The following is a 27,275-nucleotide window of genomic DNA, read 5'->3' on the forward strand; positions in this document are numbered from 1 at the left end:
TTCCAACAGGACTCATCTATTTATTGATATTACTATTAAGCCACTTCCCAGCAGTGTGACTGCCGTAACAAGAACAGGACTCAGTTTCTAAAGGCAATAAAATAACAAGGACATCATGGACAAAGCATTGGGAACACTTCTCGTAGGGAATTGGCTTTTCCTCTCCAGCCAGAGCACCCATGTGCCAGGGGCCACTCCCGAGCACGAGGTCCTGGTCCTGAACAGAGGCACATCTTTGCGCATCTCAGCCCTCATGCCGGATGCTCTTCCCCCCGCCCTGATCTGACCTTCTCAGTTCATGTGGATAAACCTGCTGTGCTTCCTGTCTGTGAAGCGAGGCGCTCCCCAAAGCAGGAGCCGAAGTCTGGTGATGAAACAGCTGGCACCAAAGAGCTGGTCCTGCTTCCTCCTCACCAAGTAAACACGTACTTTATTTTTTAAGGAAAGAAAAGTCTTAAAAATATATGGCACTAGAGTGTAAAACTATACAACTGCATCGAGTGAAAATTCCCTGCAGCTTGCAGCCGGTGGCGCACCGTGTCCCTCAGATGTAGAGCTGATGGGAGGCCAGGGTGTCCATGAATGGCCGCACCAGGTTGTCCGTGGAGAAGTAAAAGATGAGCCCGAACGTGATGGAGATGGGGAGGGCGGGCAGCGCCTTCTTGAACACAGCAAGCAGCAGGAGGGTCAGACACAAGCCCTGTAGGACACGGAGGGGAGGGTGAGTGTGGTGATCCCTGGTATGGACAGGAGCTGTGAGTCATGGTCTAGTCCCTGGGCGCAGGAGCTTGTTCAAGGACCAGTTGGACAATGGCGCTAGACACCTGACAACCCATTATCTTCCCTGGTCCTGCAACAGCTCTTGAGGTGTTGAGGGCAGATGTTCTCACCCCCATCGGATCACCCCACCTGTTAGTGAGTGAACCAGAAGGCAGGCCTTCTGACTCCTGGAGGAGTGCTGTGCCCCCAGGCCATGCTGCCTCCCCTGTCTGGCTGGAGTGGTCACATGGGATGGTAAGATGCCCTCAGGGAACATGTATTTATATGAGAGCTAGGTGGGCTCAACTGAAATGGCAGTAAGGTTCTCAGCAGCTGGCACCAAGGGAATCAGAGCCACCAGGCAACCTGCCCCTGGGAAGCAGGTGTTGGGGCTGCCCATCCTCCCCTGACCCGGCTGATGCAGGCAGTGGTCCAGGTGAGCACAGGGAACCAGGGTACCTTCTCTATCTTTGGGGGCAGCAGGGTTCAGGTCAGGCAGTCTGGTGGTGGAGAAGCCTGGGTCCATCATCCCATCCCTGATATACTTGTGGGCAAAAACAAAACCTTCTGGACACTGGAGCATCGACCTTAACCATGCCATGCCAAGGGTTTTCACTAAGGGGCAGACGCCAAGCGCGCGGCTCGGACACTCCTCCTCCTCTAACATGACGGTGAAATCTCTGAGATTAGGTCACGGCAGGACGTCTCCCCATTATGTGTATCTGGCCACGTTAACCGACTACAAGGCCTCCACATTTCACTGCTGTGGTTCACAGTAACGGGGCCACCCCTAGTGCCCCAGATTCAGACCCTGTGGTGTCTTAGTGGCATGGAGGAGGGGAAAACGGTCCTCACTAGCTTTGTGCCCACGGGCAAGGCCCTTAAGCAATTTTCTTTTCTGCAAATCTGACGTCATCACAACCACCTCGAGGGTATCATCACTGCGCAAAGCTGTCAGCTGGGTCCTCAGCCTGGAGGCTGTGTGCTCAGCCATGCTGGGGCCAGTGCACTCCTCACCCTCCCCTGCACTGTCCTCCGCAGGCTGGAGCCCACCTAGGGGCAAGCACACCTCCTGTGAGCCTCGGTCTCAAGCTGACCCTTCCAGCCCCGCTCCCTGCTCTTGTCCCTCAGAGAGAAAAGAAGAAATGAAAAATCCCCAGGGATCCTGGGACCTGCCCCCACCACAGTGAGGACCCTGGGGGCCCCCACCACCATGGGGCAGTCGGACGCATCCCCAGCCACTCACAATGAGGATGGCCACGAAGCAGGCCAGCGTGGTATTCCAGTCCCCGCTGCCCGTGGCCGCCGCCTTGCCCACCAGCACACTGTAGAAGATGAAGTCTCCGAGGCCGAGCTTCACGCCCCCTGTGTGAGGACAGACAGTAACCCGTACTAAGGAGGCACGCGCAGAATGGAAAAAGAAGAGAAACTCCGGCCCAGAAGGCCCAGCCACTCTTGCCCAGCCCAGCCCACCGGGCCTCTAGAAGCTGTGATGTGGACTGGGGACATGGACAGCTGCCTCCCCACATCAGTGGCCAGTGGGAAAGCAGGGGACACCTGTGGACTAGGTGACTTACAACCTGGGCAGAGAAAAGCGGGCAGTTCTGAAACTCAGGTAAAACCGGTGTTGGGCACTTAGTGAGTAAAGAAAAGAACAAATAGAAATGCATGGCCTTGGGCTGGGCACTGCTGTACAATTTAGCATGAAGTCTGAATCACAGATTTTTAGGAAATTTAATTTCAGTACATTCAAAAGCACGTATAACACCAAGACAGAAGTCCTCTGAAGACCCTTTCACCTTACAACAGGTAAATATAACTGGGAATTAGTCTACCCATTACTGATCAGGAAATTAGAGCTTCCAAAATGCTCTCGTTTGTTTTCTTTAGTGCAATGGTCCCTGACACTTGTTTACAGGATAACTTTGCTCACTATAGACAATAAAAATGGTTATGCAATAAACACAAACCATGGAGGCCCACCTCCCCTGCCCTTCCAGCCCTGCAGGTGTCCCTCCCGCTCCTGGCCCCAGCATCCATCCTTCCCCCACCAGGTGCGATCCATCAGCATTACTTCTTCACTGTCTCTTCATTTGGCTGGTCCTGAGTTGCATCTCTTATAATAAAACTAATTTTGGCCGGGTGCTGTGGCTCAGACCTATAATCCCAGTACTTTGGAAGGCCAAGGCAGGTGGATCGCTTCAGCCCAGTAGTTCGAGACCAGCCTGGGCAACAAGTCGAAACCTTGTCTCTGCTAAAAATATAAAAATGAACCAGGTGTGGTAGCATGTGCCTGTAATCCCAGCGACTCAGGAGGCCAAGGCGGGAGGATCACTTGAGCCCAGGAAGTCATGGTTGCAGTGAGTCACAATTGTGCTACCGCACTCCAGCCTGGGCAACAGAGCGAGACCCGGTCTCCAAAACAAAACAACAAAAAACTGCAATTTTAAGTGTAGTGCTTTCCTGAGTTCTGTGAGTCATTCTAACAAGTTACTGAACCTAAGGGGGTCAAGGGAGCCCTAAATTTGCAGCCAGTCAGAAGCACAAGTGGCATCTAGACCCTCTAGAGCTTGTGGCTGGTGTCTGGAGGGAGACCAGTCCTGTGGGCCCCGTGGGATCTGTGCTAACTCCTGGTCTGCAGCACACCAGCTGGCCTTGGAATAAACACCTCCCCCAAGTCTGCCTGGAGGGTGTGCACCTGCTCCTCCTTCCAGACCCACCGCAGAGTGATCTTTCCCTAGCTTGCCCCTCCCGCATCACTGGAGTCCTGTATGCCAGGCCACTGTCACCAGACTGCTCCCATAAGGCACCTCTCAAGGCAGGGGCTGTTACAACACTGCAGCATCTCCCTGCTCCAGGGTGCCGCCTGGCACGCTGCAGTGGGCTGGCATTGGGTATTAGGCAGGCACCGTGTACTGACGCCAGGATGAACTCCTATCCCAGCGTGTCTCCAGGCCTGTCTGCAAGGCTCTCCCACACTTCTGCTCTCTGCAACCCGCCCCGGCTTCCTCTGATTCCTGAGTCTGCCTGTCAGGAAATGCTCCCCACCCTGTGCTCCTCTCCTCTAGTGACTGCTGGGACTCAACCTTCAGATCTCAGCTCAGCAGTTACTTCCTCAGGTGACTTTCTCTCACCCCTGCCAACCAGGTCAAGAAGCCCCGTGGCATGCTCTCCCGCCGCCCCTCCCCCCCTCCATGGCCCCCTTCATAGTCCTTGGCTTCTGCAGTCTATGTGATCACTGCCCGTGTCTCCTTAGCCTGTGGGTCCCACCAGGGCTGGGCCTCACCCAGCATAGCACGGGCACATGGCCCATACTCAATACACGCCGGACAACTACATGGGGCCTGCTGAGAAGACCCCAGCGCTGCAGGCATCTCCTACTTTCACAAAGATGCCTTTGATGGGAAAAGGGGCCCCTCCCCTCATGCCCTCCTCCACCCAGGCTGCAGGGAGCCTCCACCCTCTGTCTCCACTCCCGCCCTAGGCTGAAGCAGGCCGTGTGAACATGGGCACCTTACTTTCCTCCTCTTCCTCCAGCTCCTCCCCTGGGTAGCCAGTCAAGGGAGGCTCAAAGACTTCGGGGTATGAAGGCTCCCCAAAACTGTCATAGGAGTCTTCTTCTGAGTGTCCAGGAAGAGAAGATGTCCGTCATCGCCGTGAGGAGGGGACAACAAGGGAGAGAAACAAGAGCTGGTCAGAGTGTTACCTGGGAACAAAGCTCCAAGAAGGGCTCCCCCTGAGCACCAGTGCCTGACGCCAGGGCTTCCCCCACTCCACCCACCCACGCCCAGCAGAACGATGCAACAGAGGCTGGCAGAGGACCGAGAGTCCAACACTCGCTGAATCTTCAGGCCGCATGTGTCCGGCTGGTTTTCAACGGACCTTTCCCTCTGCCCCTCCTGAACTCATGCCTCTCAGGGAAGCCAGGCCAAGCAGAGCTGGGTGAGGTAGGGAGCTGCCCCCCAGTGATAAGGGGCTGCTAGCTCCCCCGGATACTCACCCATCTCCGGGTCGTAGGGGAGCTGGAGGGCACCCTGAGAGGAGGGGTCCAGCTTCGCCATGCCGACCGTCCACACCATGGCAGCTGGGGAAGGAAAAAAGGTTCACGCCTTAGGCGGTGCTAACGGTGGCTGCCTGCAGGGCCTGGGGGAGGTGGCCAGTCTGCATCCCAGAAACCCTGCACAGGACCCTCCATCCTGCAGGTATCTGCTCATGCTCCATTGTTAGGAGGCCGTTGTGGGAGGGGTCCAGAGTCACTGTCTGTTGACTCCTGCATTTGTCTATTCTGTTACTGTTTGTCTTCCCTCCTAAAGCATAAGAACCAGGTCTATCAGAGCCAAGACCTCACTGTTCACGGGTGAATCCCCAGAGCCCTGGGACACTCATGACAGTCCTGGCACTACCTTTCCATACATGGTCTCCGCTCATCCTCGGAATGTGCCTGGAATGTGCTTTCTCGTGGGGCCACGCTGCGGGCGATTCTCCTCTACGGGCTCGAATCCTCAACTGCATGAAGATACCTAGAACTCTGTAGCTGTTCCATAAACTCTTTCCCAGGCCACCTTGCAGACACCAGAGCTCCAGAAATTCAGGCTATTTAAGCCCCGCCATCAACAGACCGAGGGCATCACAATCACAGGGCCGAGAGCTCCATGAGGCCTGGGACCCCGTGGTCTTCTTTCCTGCTGGGTCCCCCAATGCCTAGCACAGTGCCTGTCACAAAATGGGGACTTGATGTGCCTTTGCTGACTGCATGCGTTAAGTCCAAATCTCTACACACTGACCCCGAGGGCCAGGGGCCATCCGTGTGCCTTCCCTTCAGTTAGGATTAATGCCAATCAGCCACGCTGCTGTCAAGGAAGCCCAGAAGCTCCTTGCTCCCCGACCCCCTGCCCTGAAGACTCCCCCTCCAAAGTCCCTTCTCAAGAGCCTGGAGAGCTGAGGGGTGGCTGCGGGCTCACAGGAATGCAACCTGCACCACAGCATGCCACTGGAGGATGGACGGGATGAAGTCAGGGGCTGCGCCACATCCCAGCAGATGCCTGCTTCCTGTCCTAACTTTCTAAGCTTCTTACTGTGTAATCGCAAGATACTGCCCTCCCTGGTTTCTGAAAGTGGAGACTCTCCTGAGATCACCTAGTCAACTCTGAAAGCCACGGCCAGGAAGCAGGCCCTTGTCCCCCCACAGGCTCCCTGCTGACCCCGAGTCAGGCAGAGGCACGGGGGGCCCACTCACATGAGTATATCAGGGCAGGGAATATGGGCTCGTTTCTCTCCTGGGCAGTTTCTACCAGCATTCTCAGAGGCCCTTTGGGACACAGCACAGCCACCAGATCTAGGAAAACAGAGACGTCCTTGTCAAGTTATCCCCAGGCAGCCCCCTGAAGAAGAGCCTGCCCTGTAGCACAAGAGCCCCGGGTGGAGCTCTCAGAGCACGCCTTGCCTCTGGGCTGGCATCCCAAATTCTCAATCTCCAGTCACAACTTAGAGCAGGCCCTGGTGTGAGCCAGAGTAGGGCCTCGCAGGCAACCGCAAGCGTGGAGGAGCTGTGCACCCGAGACGCGGTGGCCAGGCTGGGGAGTCCCACTTCTCTGGGCCTCCAATTCCTTAACCTTAAAACGGAAGTAACAATACTGGCAATGATAACCATGCTAATATCAAATAGCAGCTAACATTTGGGGTTATGTATATGCATGGTGCCCAAAGGACTGTCTTGATGAACAAATCACTTACAGCGTGTCCAGTGCTTAACAGCGCACTTGCTCAGTCAGTATATCAGTAATAATGGAAAATGAGGGCTGGGTGCAGTGGCTCATGCCTGTAATCCCAGCACTTTGGGAGGCCGAGGCGGGCCGATCACAAGGTCAGGAGTTCGAGATCAGCCTGGCCAACATGGTGAAACCCCACCTCTACTAAAAATACAAAAATTAGCCCAGCGTGGTGGCACATGCCTGTAATCCTATCTACTCGGGAGGCTGAGGCAGAAGAATCGCTTGAACCCGGGAGGCGGAGGTTGCAGTCAGCTGAGATGGCGCCACTGCACTCCAGCCTGGGCTGGAGTAAATGATGAGCTCAGTGACTACCGCGTTTTATCTAGACCACCAGGAGTGTTCCAGAAATAGTGGACTCCCCTATGTTTTACAAAGGCGACTCTCTCAGGAGGGATCCCACCCGGGCCTCTGCAGAGAACGATGCAAGCCCTTCAGCACCCGCTCTCCTTGTGCAGCACTGGGGACGATTTGGCCCTGGACATCGCCCCCACTGCCCCCGGCAGCCTTGCTGCCCGCCTACCGTACACAGAGATGGCACCCAGGATGACCCACGCGGACCACTCTGGGAGGTACTTGATGAACACCAAGGCCATGAGCGCACTGATCATGATGAGGTAAGCCTGCTGCAGCACCAGGGGGCCCTTCCAGTGGATGCACACCATGCCCACTGCCCCGAAGTTCCAGACAGTCAGCAAGAGGGTGGGGTAGTCCATGGCCACATTGTAGGTCTTGAGCACTTCCCTGCAGGACCAAGGTGGAGCCTGTGAGTGGGACTCAGTGGAGACATTACAGCCTAGCAGTTTACCACCATTCAGTCCCAACCTGGCCCTCTTTACTAACATTTCCTTCCCCGACCTTCACCGTCCTTACAATTTACCATTTGCAACATTTTCTAGAACAAGGTGGGGATGCTTGGAACAGATCACAGAAATGTGCATGGGCATGACCTGGAAGACCCTGTGCACATGGAAAGGTCCTTGGGAAGGTGTTTTCTCTTGTCCTTCCAGTCTCTTTGGGCCCCTGGGTCAGGCTGATATCCCAAATCAAGGGGCAATAGAACAGAGAATTTTTCCCACAAACGAGAAAGTACCCAGGCCTAGCCTAAAAATTAGAATGTAAATTTTGGGCGGTCTCTATCCCCCTGGGGTTCACAGAGAGCCTTCTCCATGAAGGTTTCATTTTAAATCAGGAACGAGACAGAAACGTGTGGTCCACCACGCAGCCCCACTTCCAATCCCATGTCAAGGCCATGAGAGAGGGTGACAGAGGCCTGGGTTCCCAAAACGGCTGGCACTGGGGAACACTGGAGCTCGACGGTCATCTTTCCCCGCCCAGGTCCTCATGCCCATGTCCACTTGTGCCACACGGAGACGGGCTCCCAGGGACCCTGCTGCTCGTCTGTCACTTACCCAAGGTAGATATAAGTGAAGAGGAACAGCAGCATCAGTGAAGACATGATCAACCAGCCATGGATGAACTAGACAATAGAAATGGCACGATCACAAGGTGTCCCCAAGCGCCACAAATTCTAAGGCCCCCAGGATCCTGGGACTGATACCCAAGCCTGAATGCTGTTCGTTAGGCTACTTCATGCCTACGCTGGAAGGGATCGGATGGCCACCTTACAGATAAAGAGGGCACAGAAGTCCAGGGAGTTCCCCTCAGGTCACCCTGCAGTGCATGCAGACAAGACTCCCTCAGGTCTGCCGGCATAGCCTTGCGGTCTCCGCCATCTCTACTGGTTCACTTAGAAAGGTAATGCTGGGTGTCTCCTAGTTGCCAGGCACTGTTCTAGGCTCTGGAACCAAGGCTAGCAAAGTCTCTGCCCACGGGCATTGTGTTCCAGTGTGACGGGTGTTAGATGACATATAGACAAACATACAGTATATCAGCAGGTAATGATGAGGGCCATGGAGAAAATAATGTTAGCAGGATACAGTGACAGGAGACTCACTGGGGTGCTATTTTAGATAGAGTGGCCTCAACAGAGAACCTGGGAAGTCCCCTCCTACCCAAAGGTCTACAAACAGGTCCTCAGAAAGACCTGTTCCTCTTTTCCTGGCCAAGCACGGGAGAGTGAAGAACAAGAGGGGGCTGATCCTAACCCAGTCCCTTAGCTGGCCATCGGCGGGACAGTGACATCACTTCCCACCAGCCTCACCCCTGAGGACCAACTCATCAGTCACCAGCTCAGCCCACTGGGACCTCAGCGTGGCCCTGGTCTACCTGGACTGAAAGCAGCCTCCACGGCCGTGCCGCACACACAGCCAAAAGGGGAAGGGGCTGCCTCTGGGATGTGCCAACCCTCTTCATCCCAGCCACCACCTGGCTGCCCGGGCCACCATCATCTCTCTGTATTGTGGAACCTCCAAGGAAGCCCTACTAGACAGATGGCTGAGCCCCTCTTCACAGCCTCTGGGACTGGCCACCAGACACGTACTGCCCCCAGGGACCAGCTCTTCATATCTGCCATGCAATTTCTAGCTTGACCCCATGCAATCCGTACCCTCTGCTCCAAACCAGCAGCCCTCCACCCTGCTTCCCACCATCTGCCAACCTCTCAGCGGCAATGTTCAAACCCTGCCTCGTTACAGTTACACAGGTAATAGTTACTTACTTTATTATTATTTTTTTAGAGACAGGGTCTTACGTTGCCCAGGCTAGACTTGAACTCCTGGGGTCAGGCGATCCTCCTGCTTCAGTCTCCCAAGTAGTTGGGACCACAGGCGTGCACCACAATGCCCAGCTGGTACCCGTTACTTATTGATAAGCTTCAGCTCAGGACATGTCCTGCAGCCCCTCCCATGGCCTTCCCCTCTGCTGCCCCCGCTGGAAGGGGGCTCAGCCCCATCCCTGCACTGTCCTTGTCCCATCCCTCTAGCCTGGGCACTCTGCACCTCTATCTACCTGCTCCATGGATGGCAGCTGCCTGAACAAAAAATGTTGTGAGGCACCTGTGTGTAAACAGTTTTAAAATAGGTAATGCCCAGCTTAATTTCCTTTCCATCGTTAGGGGTTCAACCCCTTCCCTGGGAGAAAAGCCTGAAGCCGCTGTCTAAAAGCTTATGGCATCTTTGGAGACAGGCAATGCCCATGATTCTGGCCAGATGGGATCTGCCCTTCCACTACTCCCTGGGGCTACTCGACAGCTATAGGCAGCTACAACCCAAAAGTCTCCCAGGGCTGGAAGACCTCAGCATGGCATCTGCACATCCTTGCCCGAAAAGGAAAAGGAAAACTAAAAATAAATCTTCAGGGGAAGTATCGGGGTGAGGGGAGCCTAAAATAGAACTTCAGAAAGAGAAGCAAAATTAACTTTGAAATATGAGAAATGATGCTTGGAACACTGCAATGAGGAACTCAAGTGGGATAATGTGTAAACTTAAAAGACAACAGGCTGGGTGAAATGGCTCACACATGTAATCCCAGAACTTTGGGAGGATCACTTGAGTCCAGGAGTTTGAGACCAGCCTGGGCAACATTGTGAGATCTAGCCTGTACAAAAAAGATTTTTTAATTAGCCAGGTATGGTGGTGCACACCTGTAGTCCTAGCTACTTGAAAGGCTGGGCGGGAGAACTTCTTGAGCCCAGGAGGTTGAGGCTGCAGTGAGTCATGATCGCACCACTGCACTCCAGCCTGGGCAATGGAGAGAGACCATGTTTCAAGAAAAAGAAAATAAATAAAAATAAAAGACAACAGTATTAGGTCATCCATGGTGGGAGACAGGATGGGGTGGAGAGGAGTACAAAAAATCTGGGTCTATTTTCCTCTGATTTGTGTTTTTTAAAGGTGGCTGTTTCACGGGCCCTGCCGCCATGGTGTGGGGCAGACAGAGAGAGAGGGGTGGCTGGAGGTCAGGGCCAAGGCCTCACCTTGTAGCAGCGGTACTTGTAGAGCACCACCAAGAAGATGGTCATAACCACGATGACGCTGATCATGATGAGGGTGTTCAGCACGGAGTTGAGGAGGCGCTGGCCCACCGAGGGCGTGTCCTCAGTGAATGGCGTGTAGATGCTGAGGGAGAAGGCAAAGGGCTGATGCTCCCGGCCCTGCCTGCTCCTCGAGGCTCCCCACCTTGAGTGATTCTGGACCTGCTAGGGGAGGTGCCTGGGATGCCCATGCTGCCCACATGCTGCCCTGATGGAGTGCGGGCACCATCCCCATGAGCAGTTCCTGTCCTCCAGCTCATTTCCTGGCACCCTGACCACAGACGTGTGGCTCTCAGCCTGCCAACTGGGCCCAGTGCAGCAGTGAGGACGAGGGCTAGATGACCTCCCCACTGCCTTCCCCACCCCCACTGGGATTAAAGGCTCCCTAGGCACTTCTCTCACCCATCCAATTCTCATTCCCCCACCCACCCACACCTCTCCACCAGCTCCACCCAGCCCAGCACTCCTCCACCTGCTACTACCCGACCTCCACCCACTGAAGCAACTGCTGTCCTTGCAGCTCATAAGCTCAGGAAGCACAGACAGGAAGCAATTCACCCAAACCTCACTCTTCCCAGCCTGGACTGCTGCAAACAAACCGCTGGCTGCATTCTCTCCATGCTTTCACCTGTGCTGCGCTGAATCCCCCACACACGATAAGCTTCCTGAGGATGGGGCTCTACTTTTTTAATTTTTTAAAAAAATTTTGAGACAGGGTCTCACTCTGTTGCTGAGGCTGGAGTGCAGTGGCACAATCATGGCTCACTGCAGCCTCGACTTCTGGGCTCAGGTGTTCTTCCACCTCAGCCTCCCAAGTAGCTGAGACTATAGGCGTGTACCACCACACCTGGCTAATTTTTGTATTTTTTGTAGAGACAGGGTCTCGCCACATTTCCCAGGCTGGTCTCAAACTCCTGGGCTCAAATCCTCTCGCCTCAGTCTCCCAAAGTGCTGGGGTTACAGGCATGAGACACCACACCTGGCCTTATTCCTTTCTTTAAAAGAAACAAAAAAACCAACCAACACACACAAAATGAAACAAAAAGTCCCTAACTTAAAAAAAAGTTTACAGAAGGTGCTTAGCAGTGAGGACCACAGAAAGGGGAGGGGGAAGAAGTGGAGGAAGCTTCTCATTTTTCTACGCTGCTGCCTCTGCATGTATTTTACTAAAATAAACGAAAGGCTTTATAAGTCTTCCGCATAAGGCTGGAAGTGAGCTGAGAAATATCTGGTCCAACCACCTTGTTTCACATTCAGGGAAGCAGAGACCCAGAGAGGAAGTGATTTGTTTGTGGTCACACAGGGAGCAGTGGCACAGCCATGCCCAGGATCTAGGACTAGGAACAGGGAGCCCAGTGCTTTGCAGCAAGAGCTTGCTTTCCGCGGCAGGATCCAGCTTGCCTGAGCACTCACATGCAGCAGAAACTCTTCTAAGCCCTTCACTCGTATTAACTCCCTTAATTCTCCCAGTAACTGCGTTATCAACCCATTATACAGACAAGGAAGCTGAGGCATAGGGATGTTAACAGCATGCCCAAGTAGGTCACAATCCAGGAGGCAGTGAGCCAGGCCGTGAACCTGGGTGGTTCTTCATCCCTGCTCTTTACCACTGCTGGTGTGGAGCTGCAGGTACAGTGACCAACACAGGCTGCTGCCCCCCAACCCTTGGCAACTCAGCCCTCACCCCACCCTGTTCCCCCCAGGTCCCCAACTCACAGCTGTCCATTCTTCTCTGTGTAGAAGCGCACAGACTTGATGGTGGCTACCACCACGATCATGCACAGAGTGACAGGCACAAACAACATGATCACGTGCTTCGCCCCGTATTTGAGGGTCAGCTCTTCCTCCAGGCCTGGCGGCCGCCCGGGAACCCCACTACAGATGTAGCGGTCAGGGTCCTCCTCACCGTCCTCCTCATTCTCCTGGCTTCTCTGTGGGAAACCACATCGTGAGGGCCGCGGAATGTCCCCCACGGCCGCCTATCCGTGTAATGCATGGATTTTTGGAACCAGAAATGAGAAGTTTGAATGTTGCTTTCCAGATACAAGGAGCAGTCTATGAGCTACCAGGGCATATGAAAAGTTTGTGAGGACAAGAGCAGAGAAGATTTGGAGCTGGATGAAGCACCACAAACGAAAGAAGGCAGGCTGCTATGGTCTGCAGGCCCAAGACTTAATGGTTAATGAATCAACTGAATGGTTAATGAATCAACTGAATGGTTAATGAATCAAAAGATCTTTCCCATTCCTAATACAGGGACTCAGGAGGTCACTCAATTCTGTTCATGTGGCCATGCTGATATGGGAGGAGACAGGCCAGGAGATAGAAGGAAAACAGAGACTAAACATTTTTGGTTGACAAATCACCAGCTAGAGGAGTCAGTGCACAGCGACACTCTCTTTGAATGTGACTAAGATACAGGGAATTTGCAGAGGAAGAAATTACTTTGAACTTTCTGCCCCACAGAATCAAGCATGTAAATTTGCAGCTCTGAACTAGAGAGGCTAAAGAGGTGTTAAGCATCTGAGAAGACGCAGGCTCTGGGAAGGTGGGCAGGCACAAATGAGGAGGTAGCGAGGGAGGGCAGGACAACTGCCAGACACTGGCACAAACCCATCTGTAAGAATTTGTGTTTTGGAACTGTGGCAAGTCAGGGTCATGGGCTGCCTTGCTAATGAGGTGAACAGCTAAAGAAAAAGCCAAATGAAACAAAAACTGAAAATGACAGTTGCTTCAGTACCGGTTCTCTGCAGAGAGAGTCCCAATCTAGACATTCAGCCAAGAAAGAAAAGGAAGACTATTCATGAACAGAAACTGAAACAACCAAAATGTATAAAACTTCCCGGAGATAACAAACTAACAAGAAAAGGCTGAGGAGTGGCAGAGCAGTGGCCTTGAGCTGGTGCGATTTCACTCAGAGCTTAGGGACGATGGTTCTATTCTCAAGGAGAACATGGAGAAGTGAGCTCAAATTTCAGCAAGCGGGATTAAGACTGGCTGCAAGAAAACAGTCCACACAGAGACATTTTTTAATTCTATAATGGGCAAAACAGAGAACAGGATTCAGGCAAATTCAGATGTTTTGCCCTGATTGGGAGAAAAAGGGCACAACTAAGTGGCTCTCCCAGTGATATCCTACTCTTTCTAACGTTACAATCTCCTCCCCTGGGGACTGGATGATCACAGTGCAGCCCAAATATCCCCAGCTCAAAAGTCAACCATGTATCAGGCAGACTCCTCTCACACTTACCATGTCTGGCCATCTGCCAAAAAATGCTTCCCCTGCTACCATCCTAAGCTTTGTGTTACCTGTCCTAGCACCCAGGCCTCCAAACAAACTCTCCTATTACAGTGGAAACAGTGACCTGCATGAGAGAGGTAAACCCAAGGGGGCAGAGCGGACAGCGTCCTTCAGCCCACTGCCAAGTCCATCTCCGGCTGTGAATGCACAAAGTCCTATGAAACCCTGCAGATGGAAGGTCCGCCATGGCCAGCCACCCACCCTTTTGGCCAATCCTCATCATTACTTCCCTTCTCCCTCCCGCATCAGGGAATGAATGTCTGGTTTTCATCTGTAAGGTACAGGAGCCCCAGGGACCTGTTTGAAGGCCCCCAGCTGCTGGTGGGACCTACCCACTGGGCAGTGTTCTCTCCGTCCTCTGGGCCCTGCCTGCCCTCCTGGCAGGAGCGCGGCGTGGGGCTCTCGGCTGACATTAGGGACGTCCGCTCATCACACACTTCTTCCTCGCTGTCAGAGGCCATGAATGTGAGCATAGCCCTGCCTCTGGAAGCACCTGGAAAAAGGAGCACAAGGACCTTGTTCCACTTTCCTGTGAGACAAAGGCAGTGGAGGACTCAGGGGGTGGCTGGAGGCGACCTGGAGACCTGGACACGAGTCCTGCCCCAAAAGCTTCCAAGAGATGCCTGTCAATCAAACGACTGCCATAAAACAAGAGGCCTTGAGAGCTACCATGGAGGCAGCAGCGGCCTTGCCTGGGGCTGGCTTGAGGTGACTTACATCCCAGGGGGCAAAACGCATAGCCACAAAAGTCAGGGCAGCTCCAAACTGTCAGTGTGCTCATTCATTCAATCAGCAAACATCTGTGGTGCATCTATTATGCACCAAAGATCATGCTGGGCTCTGGGGATAAAAAGATGAGTAAGAAACACCCTTGTCTTAAAACAAAACAAAAATCATCTAATGTGACAAATGATATAATCCAGGTGTTTGATGGTAGGTGCAGAAGCACAAAAGTGGAACCAAATCTCAGAGATCAGGAATGTTTTCTAGAGAAGAGCCTATCTGATGGAGACTGGTTTTCCCAGGAGGAGGGAAGGGCAGAAGGCACAGAGAATGTTCCAGTGAGGGCCTCACACTGTGGGACGGGCAGTGGAGATGAGCAGGGTCTCAGGCACCATGTTAAGGAGACACACATCACCCTGAGGACAATCTTGACAGACAAGATCTGAACCGGGTTTATAAAAGTCAGTCTGGCCACTGACCAGAGAGGGAAAGTGACCCCCAGAGACAACTGTGGCAGGTGAGGAGAGCTTAGGACAGCAGCAGGATGGATACAAGTGACGGCAGAGTCCAGAAGGGGTCAAGAGGTCAAGGGCAGGACCTGACGCAGGAGAGAAAACAGAGTCTAGAATGGCAGCCAGGTGGGGACTAAGACAGGGAAGACAGGAGAAGAGAGTCTCGGGAAAGACCATGAATTTCACCTTTTGAGTGTCTATGGGATAAAATGGGGAAGCTGCCTGGGAGGCGTCTGAGGACCAGGTCTCCCGAGGTTAGAAGTGGAGACCTAAGCCATGAGAGCAGACGTGTAGGGTGGAGAAGTGCCGCTGAGGGCGGGACCCAGGGGAAGGCTAAAGCCAAGGGGACAAGAGGGAAGCCTGCCCCCTAAAACAGTGCCGAGTGGGGTTTCTACACAGTAGTACCAAGTGGGGGACCCAGTGTACCAAAATCTACACATGCATGTTTCTGGGCTGGGAAGAACTTCAAACAATGCCTGGCAAATCTGACTGTCCCTGCCAACATCTCAGACGGGGACAGGGGCTGAGTTATCGCTGTCCAGAGACCCTCAGGGCTGAGCTTCACACCCTGGGCAGGGATAGCAGGTGTGCGCTCTGCTGAAAGTTCGTCTCCAAGTAAGTCACCCCACAATATATGTGATTTTTATTTTTATTTTTAGAGACAGGGTCTCACTGGTCACTTACGCTGGAGTGCAGTGGTGCAATCATAGCTCACTGCAGCCCTGAACTCCTGGGTTCAAGCAATTCTCCCACCTCAGCCTCCTCAGTAGCTAGGGCTGCAGATGCACGCCACCACACTAGGCTAATTTTTAAAATATTTCGTAGAAATGAGGGTCTCACGTTGTTGCCCAGGCTATTCTCAAACTCCTGGCCTCAAGTGATCCTCCTGCCTCAGCCTCCCAAAGCACTGGTATTACAGTGTGTGAACCACTACACTCAGCTATATGTGGTTTTTAAACAAAGCAGGCAGGTTCCTTCCACCAAGTCAGCCAATTTCAATCCCCTTAACAAGACCTGTGGCTGCCCTTCTTTCTGAAGACAGCAACCCTGGCTGTGGCCTGGATTATTCCCACAGGGACTTTAACTTCATCCCCAAATAAGAGGCACAGGCAGAGCCTGCCCCTGCTCACCTCCATCGCAGTGATTTCAACGTGAACAAACTCCCCAGCCTGCAGCACCTTCTGTTTAGGATAGATGAGACAAGTACAGGAGTAACAACAGCAGGAAGCAAAGCCAGCTAAAAGCCAGGAGGGAAGTGACAAGGACAATGCACCCGACAGGAGGGGACACAGTCTATCAGTTGTCAGGAGTAGATGCCTCAGGTCACAAGAAGTAAGAGGGACATGAAGCTGCAAAGGTTAGGAATATTTCACCAGGCAGAGTTTGGAGGACGGGGCTCATTCTGGAAAGAGGTAACCACTTAAGTAAACATATGAGTTGGGAACATAGCATAACCTATCCTGATAATATCGAGCAATTGGATGTGGCTCAAGTGTGGGGACCTGGTAGGATGGGCCATCCCAGGGAGGAGTTTGGTGCCTGGTGGAGGAGTAAGAGCTTAATGCAGCAGAGGAGAGCCCCCAAAGCTTTCTGACCAGGAGGACGATGTGAACTGAAGTGAACTTTACAAAAGCAGCCTTTACAAAAGAGGTGTGGGCCCTCCTCCCTCTTCACTCAGAGTCCCCTCAGACTAGGCCCCAGGGCCACAGGGAAGTTCTGGGAACCAGCAAAATCCATACAAATAGAGCACAGCTTCACATCCCCCAAAGAGCTGCAGGACCTTGGAAAGTTCTTGGCTTTAGTTCCTTCATCATCTATGGAAATGAGAGAAATTATCAGGTAGAAATGCAGAAGGGCCAGGTATGGTGGCTTGACTCACGCCTGTAATCCCAACAGTTTGGGAGGGTGAGGCAGATGGATCGCTTGAGCCCAGGAGTTCAAGACCAGCCTGGGTAACATGGCAAAACCCCATCTCTACAAAAATAAATAAATAAAAGAAATTGAAGAGAAGAAACTGTAAGGTCCTCCTCTGGCTCAGCCTCACTAGATAAATCCTAAACAGACTCCTGCCTGGACCCAGGGTTTCCCTCACTATCCACTCTGGCAATGGGGAATTCACTCTTACTCAAAGAGGGGCACCAAAACAAAGAGTTGCTGCATTTTCTCAAGCTAAATCATAATATTCCATCTGGAGCAGTGTGCTGGATGGGATACGAGACTGTACAGGTGGCTCTTTTAATACCTCCTTTTCTAGCATGACAGTTTTGTTCTGGGTGTGAATGAACAGGGAAGCTAAGATCTCCTCCCTCTGTTCTTCCCATGCCTCTCAAGCTCCTGTGATTTATCTCTGCTATGACTGGAGAAGCAGTTCTGGGAGTCCCTGTACCTAAAAAGCCACAGGCTGCAGCCCCCGATGACAGAGGGCAGGCTCACCCTTCAGACCCACAACAGCTGGAGCATTCAGAGGATGTTGTCTTTCTTAGGCTCCCAAATAGCAATGCACAACAAAAATGGATAAGCAGAGAGCAAAGGTGCCTGTTTAAAGGAGAAAGGGTGCTGATGGGTGGGTGAAGATGGAGAAGCAGGGGACCCAGGATCAAGCAGAATCAGTTCCTTACAATTCCCATGTCTCCATTCAGTTGCCAACCACTAATAAGACGCTCCCTGGAGCTGGGTGCGGTGCTCACGCCTGTCTGAGGTGGGCAGATCACCTGAGGTCAGGAGTTCAAGACCAGCCTAGCCAACATGGGGAAACCCCGTCTCTAATAAAAATACAAAAATTAGTTGGACATGGTGGCAGGCACCTGTAATCCCAGCTACTCAGAAGGCTGTAGCAAGATAATCACTTGAACCCAGGAGGCGGAGGCTGCAGTGAGCTGAAATCGCACCACTGCACTTCAGCCTGGGCGACAGAGTGAGACTCTGTCTCAAAAAAAAAAAAAAAAAAAGAAAAAGAAAAAGAAAAAAAAGACAATGCCTGGAAAGCAGTTCTGTGAGCAGAGGTTCCCTGACATCAGTGATAGTCGTGCTGGGGAGGGTGGGGTTAAAGGACCATACCCTTTCCATGTGACACTGTGCTAGACAGGAAAAAGGCACCTGGTGACCACTGTCGTCATCATCCACACTCGCTGACTGCCTGCCCTGTGCCCAGGCCTGGTCTCATCAAGACCTGACATGTCTTCAGGAAGAAGCAAGGAAAAACTACAAAACATGCTTTCTAACCCACAAACGTCATTCATACATGCGGCCTCCTCACCAGAAAACAAGTGCTCCCTTGAGCAGGCTGCTTCCCTCATTTCACTTTCAAAAATTCCTCCAAGGCCTCCCCTGAAGCTGTGCCCACAACAATGAGGACCAAGACTTCAAGAAAGCAGGGAAGGAGAGAGCTGTCATTAAGGAATAATCAGGGAAGAGCTAGTCTCAGCTGTCACAGCAAGGGCACCCTCTAATCACAACCCTCCTAGCCTGGTGGGGTGGGGGTGACAGGTGGGAGGCGCCAACTTAGGAAAGGCTGAATCCCTTAGGATCACTGTTTCTCAAAGGTGGCCCAGGCCACTGGGGGCTGGTGGAGATGGACCAGCACCTGCTGAGCCCTTAGCCGGCACTAAACATCATGATCCTGGAGCAAGGCGCTACTATTCTTCCCCATGGCACTGATGAGGAAACAGGCTCAAAAAGTAATTAGCTCAAGGTTACCCTTGTACCTAGGTAATCTGTGTCTGGACTCTTCACCACTCTGCTAGGCTGCTTATTAAAAATGCAGATTTCCAAGCTCCATCCTCACCCAGCGTCAGGGATCCGCATTCGGGATGGTCAGTCCCCGGGTGATTCTCAGCCAGTGTCAGACTTTTCCTGGCACTACCTCTGCTTTATAATCACCCAACCAGGCTGGGGCCCTTTCTCAGCAAGGTGAGTGTCCCTCACCCACTCACCTTCGCCCTCTCACTGCTGGCACTACTTGATTGCCAAATGAGAGAGTGAGACAATGAACACTTTCTCCTGAATACCTAGTCTGGTCAGAGAGCAACTAGGGAGGAAGAGGAGTGGAAAAATCTCAGACCAGCAGAGCGGCATGGGGAGAAGAGAGCTCTTGGGCTGAAAAAGGCCCAAAACAATGCCCACTACGGAGGAGAGCATGGAAAAACTGGGTCTCAGTCACTACCTGGACAAACTGCACTGGCCTTAACTGAAAGGAGTAAGAATCAACACTTTAAACACAGCATACCTTTCAATGCTGAAATGCTACTTCATGGAGACTGTGACAGGACCACCAAAAATCTTATTTCAAACATTTAATAACCTGAACAATGACACATTGTTAAATTTAACAGAACATAAAACTTTACAAACCTAATCATCTGAATGGCCTTATAAAATGTATGTATATAAAGGACTGGAAATATTACAAAACATTAAAGGTGATTATCTTTGCATGGTAGAACCAAGAGTGGTTTTTATTTTCTTTATATTTTTCTGCATTTCTCTAAGTCTCTATAATAAATGCAGACTGTATCTGTAGGGTTTATTTTAGGCTATTAATTCTTTAAAGGAAAATAACGAGCATCAACATTTAGACAGATTTTCCTCTACATCTGCCCCTCCCAGATCCCCTCTCATTGGCCAGGAAGAGCAGATGGGACTCAAAAGCTGTGACTTTTTTTCATTTGTCCCTCAGCCCCTCTGATTTACCTAGCTCCTGAAGGAAAACAGAGCATCTGGGATGGACTTCTGCTTCCCTCTGAACTCCTAAGGGCCTGCTTTGCAAGCCACCTAAGTCCACTCTGAAGCCTGCTGGTGCTCTGAAATCCTTGGAGGGAAAAATCACCACCCAAACGTGTGCAGATAAACAACACTGCTAGATGTTTGTCCACATTAGAGTGCCAGTGACGCAAGGACTCTCCCCGGAGGCTGACTCACGGGCAGGTGGGGGTGGGGCTGGGTGATGTCAAATCCCATCAGCCACACAGCAACCAGCTTTCCCCGTCTCCCACCCCCTGCACCCCATTCTCTAGAGAAGCGGCAGGAAAATGCAGAGGGGCAGAAGGAAGTGTCCAGCGTACAGACTACGTTCTGGAAAGCCTTCCGACAAGGAAGTGCTGAGGCTGATAGCTGCTTTGGATTAGGATGCAAAATCAAACATCCAAAGAAGCCACTGCACATTCCCATTAATCAGCTGAATGGGATCAAACTGCTGAATTAGCCAAACCAAGGGAGTCTGACCTAGAGAATCTCCCCAGCCGTGCTTGTGTCAGCAGTTCCTGCAATTATTATGGAAACCCAATGACCCAATTTCCTCGACCTTCTTTTCATTACAGAGAAATATAAAGGCTTTGGCCTTAACATTTAAGGCCAATGGAACTAGGTAAGAAACAGATTTCAAAATGCCACAGCAAACCCCCATGGAAATCTGCCTCCATGGAGAAAATCCTAATGGAAAAAGAGGGTTCAAAAGCAGGTTGGGAGTCACTGCACTTACCACGAACACTTGGGGCCCCAGAAAGGTTTGAATCCCGGACACCTGGTTTCTTCTTCTCAGCAGGCTAAATGAACGATGCTCCCTGGCTTTCAAAGAGGGCGGCGCTGGTTTTTAACACGTCACTTTCTATGGTCACACAGCTCCCTCACATCACTCTCCTGACGTCTGAGAAGTCCCACAGTCCTCGCTTAAAATAAGGAAGAGTTTGTTAAGGTCAGATGATACCCAGACAATCACCACGGCTTCCCTGCTCACCTTTCTCCCCCTGGCCCTGGGTACCCGACTATGTATTTGGTCCATCTGTCCATCCATCTCAGCCCATATAGTAACACATACCACTTGGGGATGGTTCTCCCTGGCCAGAGCTGGGGCCTGAATCACAAAGGGAAGTGAGGTACTGCCCTACCACCATCCCGGACCACAGGCCCTCTGATGGGGCCTCCTGAATTTTGGGCCAGGCTCTAGACTTACCTCTAACAGCCCTGTCCCACTCAGAAGTGCCTGGGGCCCAGGTAGAGTTCTCTCGTTTCCTGAAGCAGCCAGGGAAAAGGGTGGTTTGTGGGGAAGTGGGAGAGGGAGCCCCTAGCACGCCCCTCTGGAGTAGGCTCCAGAAACACATTTATTTTTAAACAAACAGCAGCAAGTCAGTGGTCAAAAGCAGAGGCTTTGGAGACAGGGTTCAGATCGCCTGCCTATGTGATTTGAACCACACATTCCCTGGCCAAGAGGCCTCAGACAGTCTAATCTGACACAGTTCATTTCCTCTGCTGTAAAAAGCAGAACAGGCATACCTTGCAAGATCATCATAAAACCTAGAGATAACCTGCAAAGTGTCCAGCACACGGTAGATGTTCGATAAGTGGTAGTTATAAAGAAGATGAAATGGAGGAGGGACACAGTGAGAGAGGACCGGGTAGCCTGTTGATGTGTCTCTTGGAAAGTTACGGATCTGCTGAACCACCAGACACATGAACTGGCTTCAAAGGCCAGGCCCCAGAGATCAAGTTTCCATTCCCGGCCCAGCCCCAGGCACTATGGCCACGTAAATATATTATCAAATGAAAGGGCATATCCATAGGACAATGTCAGAGCTGGCAAGGACCTTAAAGGCCATCAATGCCACCTAGTCAGCTCCCTGTATTATAATTAAGGAAAACTGAAGCCTAGAGGGGCAAAAGTAATCAGTTAATGTCCCATGGCCAAAAGCCACAGTTACAACTCAAGTCTCCAAACTGCCCATCAAGGAGCTATTCTCAGCCCAGTCAGCACTTGAGGGTCACATACCCAGTGGCCAGGGTTTGGTCACCCAGGCAGGCCCACCACACACCACGCAGGCTTTCTGGGAGCACACTCACAAGGCAAGTGCCTTCACCACGGGCAGGTATGTGTCGAGAAATGCTCCCTAATCACTCACTCACCAGCTCATCTGCCACCTCAAAACTCTCAAGTCTCTCTACTGCCACGACCCCAACTCCTGCCCCCAGGGCTCACTCTGCTCTCCCTCTGCTACTTGCCCAGGTAGGTTTGGCTCCATGGTGGGGAGTGCCCACATATGGGCATGGGAGGACACAGGGCACTGCTTCTCTGGGCCAAAAGGGAGGGCGGGAAAGTGTCCTGCTGTGGGACTGATAGGATAAATAATTCAAATGCTCTACACACCCATCAAATCTGCTTTTCCACGAGTACTCAATAAAAGGAAAATTCTGAAGGCATAACAGAAAAAACAGGATACAAAAACTTCACCTACGGTTCCCTCCCTCTATTGTTTTAATGGATAAATCTGCATATGTGAACAGTGTGGAAGGAAATGCATGTTAAGAGTGGTTATCTCAGCCAGGCGCAATGGCTTATGCTTGTAATCCCAGCACTTTGGGAGGCCGAGGTGGGCGGATCACCTGAGGTCAGGAGTTTGAGACCAGCCTGGCCAACATGGTGAAACCCCACCTCTAATAAAAATACAAAAATTAGCTCAGAGTGGTGGCATGCGCCTGTAATCCCAGCTACCCAGGAGGCTGAGGCAGGAGAGTCGCTGGAACCCGGGAAGCAGAGGCCGCGGTGAGCTGAGATCACACCACCGCACTCCAGCCTGGGCAACAAAAGTGAAATTCCATCTCAAAAAAAAAAATTTTCCCGAATTTTCTAGAATAAATATGTATTACTTTTATTTTAAAAAGAGTCCTGTAAGTTTCTGGTTAAGGTATAGCAGAATGGTGGGCACCCTTTGAATCGTTCTTCCCCTGTTCTAGAATTTTCACAAAGATGAACAAGCAGCCCGTTCTCCCACTCAATGAAGAGGCTCTCAAGAAACGATCTCCCTCACTGACACCTGGTCTTTCCTGAGGACTGATGTGAAACCATTTTTTTTTTTTTTTTTTTTGAGACGGACTTCCGCTCTTGTTGCCCAGGCCGGAGTGCCATGGCCCGATCTCGGCTCACCGCAACCTCCGCCTCCGGGGTTCAAGTGATTCTCCTGCCTCAGCCTCCTGAGTAGCTGGGATTACAGGCATGTGCCACCACGCCCGGCTAATTTTGTATTTTTAGTAAAGATGGGGTTTCTCCATGTTGGTCAGGTTGGTCTCAAACTTCCGACCTCAGGTGATCCACCCGCCTCGGCCTCCCAAAGTGCTGGGATTACAGACGTGAGCCACAGCGCCCAGCCTGAAATCATTCTTTTCTCCAGACATTAACATGATGGTCATCCCATCTCCAGGCTTGGAGCCCAGTGGAAAATATTCCTCTCGGGGCCTCTCAGCCTCACCCCCGCCTTTCCACAGCTGTGGCAGCTGGGAATAGAACAGGTGGGAATACTTGCAGAAACATTTGCTGTCTTATCAGTCCCCAACTAAACAGTGTCCGAAAGTCAGAGCAACAGCTGAAAACCCGCCAGAGATGTTTTCATTAGACACACTGCATGTGACTTACACACACTGCTTTGGTTTCTTTAAAAAAATTTTGTTTGTTTGTCAGGAAGTTGCTCATGGGGACTCCACAAAACTTTCCCAGCAGTAGTGGAGAGACACGGGTAGGAGTTGAATACAGGAACCTCCAGTGCAAAAACTCAGGAGATAAAGACAGTGTAGCCAGCTATGTTCAAATCCTGGTGCTTAAAGCACTGAAGCCACACAACTGGACTAGCTGCTTAACTCCCTGAACTTGTTTCCTCTTCTGTAAAAACGTAATAACAAGCTATTTCAGTGTCATTGAAATTCTTAAGATCTTAAATTCTAATATTCTGTACAACATGGCTTTTTATTGTTTATTACCAACTCATAAGCGAGATATATGTCATTATTAACATCGATAACAGAGAAAGGCCAAAGTAGGCAAGAGGCAAACCCCCTTTGGGGGGACGGTGAGCAGCCACGGAGGGGAGGCAGGTGTGACATTATGCACCACAGCTCCAGACACCCCAGCAGCAGCCCCTAGCCCTTGCTCCTCCTCCTCGCTGCTCTTTCAAATAGACAGGAACAAGCCACTCACTTCCCACACGTGAACATGCTGGACTCAAGACTTGGCACACGGGCACTGCAACACCAAAGGGTACAGAGTTTTCCCCCAAAAACCTGATACATCCATCCCACTTCAAAGCAACATGCCCCCGAGCCCTCACTCCAGCCTCTGCCCTGGAACCCAAGGCTCAACGTGGGCGTCCTGGGGACGCAGATATGAGCTGGGGCCAAGAACCAGGCCCCTTATGCACCTGCGCCAGTCACCGCCTGCCCACAACCACATTCAGGAGAGAACCTGAGGCTCACACACCTGAAGCAGCTTATCCCGAGCCTCTAACTACCGCCAAAGGTCTTGGCTGAAGGCCTTGGAGGCTCAGGTGTCTGCAGAATTGGCTACAGAGGCATCAGAGGCTTCCTTACTGGAAGCTGGGGTCGGTCCTAATCAAGTTACTTCGTAGACAGCCTTGGCAACCCCAGGCTGTCGCTTCTGAGTTAAGTTAGTCTGCAATCGTCTCTATGGAATGCTCTCAGGTTCTCCATTTGTAAATAGGGATGCAGTTACTTCACTCAACACCGTTCATACCTTTCGAAGGGAATACTTATTAAGGCAATAAACAGGGGTGAGGTCTGCTCGGAGGGATGGACAGCAGATCTAGAAGCACTGGGGTCGAAGCCTGGCTCTGGTATATCCTACCTGGGCGACCTTGGGAAAAGTCACTTTAGCTCTGTGGCCTCAGTTTCTTCATCAGTAAAATTCGGAGTGGGGACTAGCTTCTGTCTCAGGTTCCTTCAGCTCCAAAAGCTTGCTTCTGGCTGTCTCCTCACTGCTGGAAATGCCTGATAAAACAGCCAAACACCGCTGCTAACAGAAACCGGCTCTAGGCTTGAGCCTGCGGCCCTGCCCCTCACGTGCAGGCTGAGCCCCCGCGCGCCTCCTTCCCGGGGAAAGCATGCCCAGGGCCCGGTGCTGGAGGCCGGATGGACTCGGCACAACGGTGGTCTCCGGCGAGAGAGAGGAAAAACAAAACGCCCCCGCCTGCTACACGCCTCAGAGACCCACGTGCACGGCTCCTTTAAATGCACTGGCCCTTTAACAGCTCGCGCCGCGCCCACCCCCAGCCGGGGCTCGGCGGCAGGCGGGCGCAGGGAAGTGGGGACGCAGTGAGGCCGGAGGCCTGAGGGCCGCTCCCCGCGATCCTTCCACGACCCAGTTCTGGGCCGGCCCAGCCGCCGCCTGCCGGGCACTCTCCTCTCTCCGCCCCTGCGCTGGCCGCAGAGGCCAGGAGCGCTGCGCACGCAGGGGCCGCAGACCCACAGCCGGGGAAGGGACCGCGGCCAGAGGCTTGCGGAGGGCAGGGCCGGGCCCTCAGGGCGCAGCCCCACCCCGGGTCCTCAGCGCCGCAGGCGACAGGGCCCTGGCCTGGGCACCCCCCCAGCACCGCCCGCTCACCTGCTCCACCGCCGCGCTCCAGCGGAGTTTACGCAGCTGGCTGAGCGCCCGGCCGGACCCGGCGCCGGCCCAGGCCCCGCCCCGCGCCCGCCCAGGCCACGCCCGGTGGGCGACGCCACGTTCCCTCGTCCACTGGGGCCCCACCTGGAGTCCCGGGCGCGCGGGGGGGGTGCCCTTCACGCCGCGTGGATGACAGGGTCATCCCGACGTCGCAACTAAGCAAGGACCTTAGAAGGAGTGGAGGCCGGGCCTGTCATCTTCCTGCGGGCCTGGCAGCAGCGTGGGACGGTAGGACATAGGCTTCGAGGACACTCTTTCTTGTAGTTTTAGGTCCACATCCCCTCCTCCTCCCGGTTGTTCTCACATTAAAGGAGCACTAATGGCCCGATGTGAGCTAACACCATGAGAATGTTCTTGGTCTGTTCCCTAGAGCTCTTCAGAGCCACCAGGAGCTCTGGATAAAATTGAACAGGAATGAAATTGCTGCCTGACCTGAGAATTGGCCTAGGGGGTTGTGGTTCCAGGATTTGGGGTCTGTGGGGTAGGTTGAGATTGTCAATAATTTAGCGTTGTCTGAGTAGTTTTACTTTTTTTTTTTAACTTAAGATGAAATTCACATAACATAAAATTTACCATTTTAAAGTGGGCATTTCAGTGGCATTTAGTGAATTCACAATGCTGTGCAACCACCACCTCTGACTAGTTCCAAAACATTTTCCTCATTCCAAAAGAAAAACCCCATACCCATTGAGAAGTTTCTTCCCAATGCCCTCTTCCCCCAGCCCCTGGCAATCACCAGTCTGCTTCTGTCTCTATATTTACTTATTTTAGACACTTCATATAAACGGAATCACAGTGTGTGGACTTTTGTGTCTCTTTCACTTAGCGTGTTTTCAAGGTTCATCCTCAGGTAGCATGTAACAGACTTTATTCCTTTTTATGACTGAATAGTGTTTGATTGTGTGCGTATATGTATATGTGTGTGTGTGTGTATATCGTGTATGCCACAGTTTATTCATCTATGGACATTTGTGCTGTTTGCATCTTTTGGCTTTGTGAATAATGCTACTATGAACATGCATGTATATGTATTTGAGAACCCATTTTTATTTGGGGAGGGTACATACATAGGGGTTGAATTGTTGGATCACATGGTAATTCAATTTTTTTTTTTTTTTTTTTGAGACAGAGCCTTGCTCTGTTGCCCAGCCTAGAGTGCAGTGGCCGCAATCTTAGCTCACTGCAACCTCTGCCTCCCAGCTTCAAGCAATTCTCTTGCCTCGGCCTCCCGAGTAGCTGGAGTTACAGGTGTGTGCCACCATGTCTGGCTAATTTTTGTATTTTTAGTAGAGATGGGGTTTCACCATGTTGGCCAGGCTGGTCTTGAACTCCTGACCTCAAGTTATCTGCCTGCTTTGGCCTCCGAGAGTGCTGGGATTACAGGCATCAGCCACCATGCCCAGCCTTCAGTGTTTAGCTATTTGAGGAACCCCAAATGGTTTCCACGATGGCTGAACCATTTTATATTCCTACCAGCAATGTACAGGATTCCAATTTCTCCACATCCTCACCAACACTTGTTATTTTCCATTTTATTGTTATCCTAGTAGGTATGCAGGGGTACCTCATTCTGGTTTTGATTTACATTTTCCTAATAACTAATGCTGTTAAGCATTCTCCTTTTCATGTGTTTGTTGGCCATCTGTATATCTTCTTTGGAGACATGTCTATTCAAGTCCTTTGCCCATTTTAAAATTGGTTGTCTTGTTGGGTTGTAAGAGTTCTTTATATAGTCTGGATACTAGACCCTTATCAGATATATGCTTTGCAAATATTTCTCTCCCATTCTGTAATTGTCTTTTTCACTTTCTGATGTCCTTTCATGCACATAAAACTGTAATTT

General features: G+C 51.9%; 1 protein-coding gene across 5 annotated transcripts; it reads right to left on the reverse strand.

The window, feature by feature from the left end:
* On the reverse strand, positions 1-25,466 carry PSEN2 (presenilin 2). Of its 5 annotated transcripts, none has more exons than XM_054467862.2 (13): positions 25,373-25,466; positions 24,617-24,759; positions 20,474-20,660; positions 14,095-14,255; positions 12,178-12,392; positions 10,405-10,546; positions 7,940-8,007; positions 7,051-7,271; positions 5,996-6,094; positions 4,760-4,843; positions 4,278-4,376; positions 2,006-2,124; positions 1-700 (listed from the first exon to the last, which is right to left on the reverse strand). In XM_054467862.2, the coding sequence occupies exons 4-13, from the start codon at positions 14,233-14,235 to the stop codon at positions 545-547; spliced, it is 1,344 nt and encodes a 447-aa protein (XP_054323837.1). In that variant the 5' UTR covers positions 14,236-14,255; positions 20,474-20,660; positions 24,617-24,759; positions 25,373-25,466; the 3' UTR covers positions 1-544. The 5 variants fall into 5 exon arrangements, with proteins under 5 accessions (XP_054323837.1, XP_054323822.1, XP_054323855.1 ...); XM_054467847.2 differs by having other exon boundaries at positions 4,278-4,379; XM_054467880.2 differs by lacking the exon at positions 5,996-6,094 and having other exon boundaries at positions 25,373-25,456.
* Between the last annotated feature and the right edge of the window lie 1,809 nt (positions 25,467-27,275).

The sequence above is a fragment of the Pongo pygmaeus genome, chromosome 1 (genome assembly GCF_028885625.2).
Source record: "Pongo pygmaeus isolate AG05252 chromosome 1, NHGRI_mPonPyg2-v2.0_pri, whole genome shotgun sequence".
Classification (NCBI taxonomy): domain Eukaryota; kingdom Metazoa; phylum Chordata; class Mammalia; order Primates; family Hominidae; genus Pongo; species Pongo pygmaeus.

What these genes read in the sequence shown, in the direction of transcription:
- PSEN2 (XM_054467847.2), bottom strand. Translation starts at nt 14,235, where the DNA reads ATGCTCACATTCATGGCCTCTGACAGCGAGGAAGAAGTGTGTGATGAG. An exon ending in GAGAGAACACTGCCCAGTGG is followed by an intron (nt 12,393 to 14,094) that starts GTAGGTCCCACC and finishes GGTTTCCCACAG; the next exon opens with AGAAGCCAGGAGAATGAGGA. An exon ending in CCCTGCCCTGATATACTCAT is followed by an intron (nt 4,844 to 5,995) that starts GTGAGTGGGCCC and finishes TTCCTTCCCCAG; the next exon opens with CTGCCATGGTGTGGACGGTC.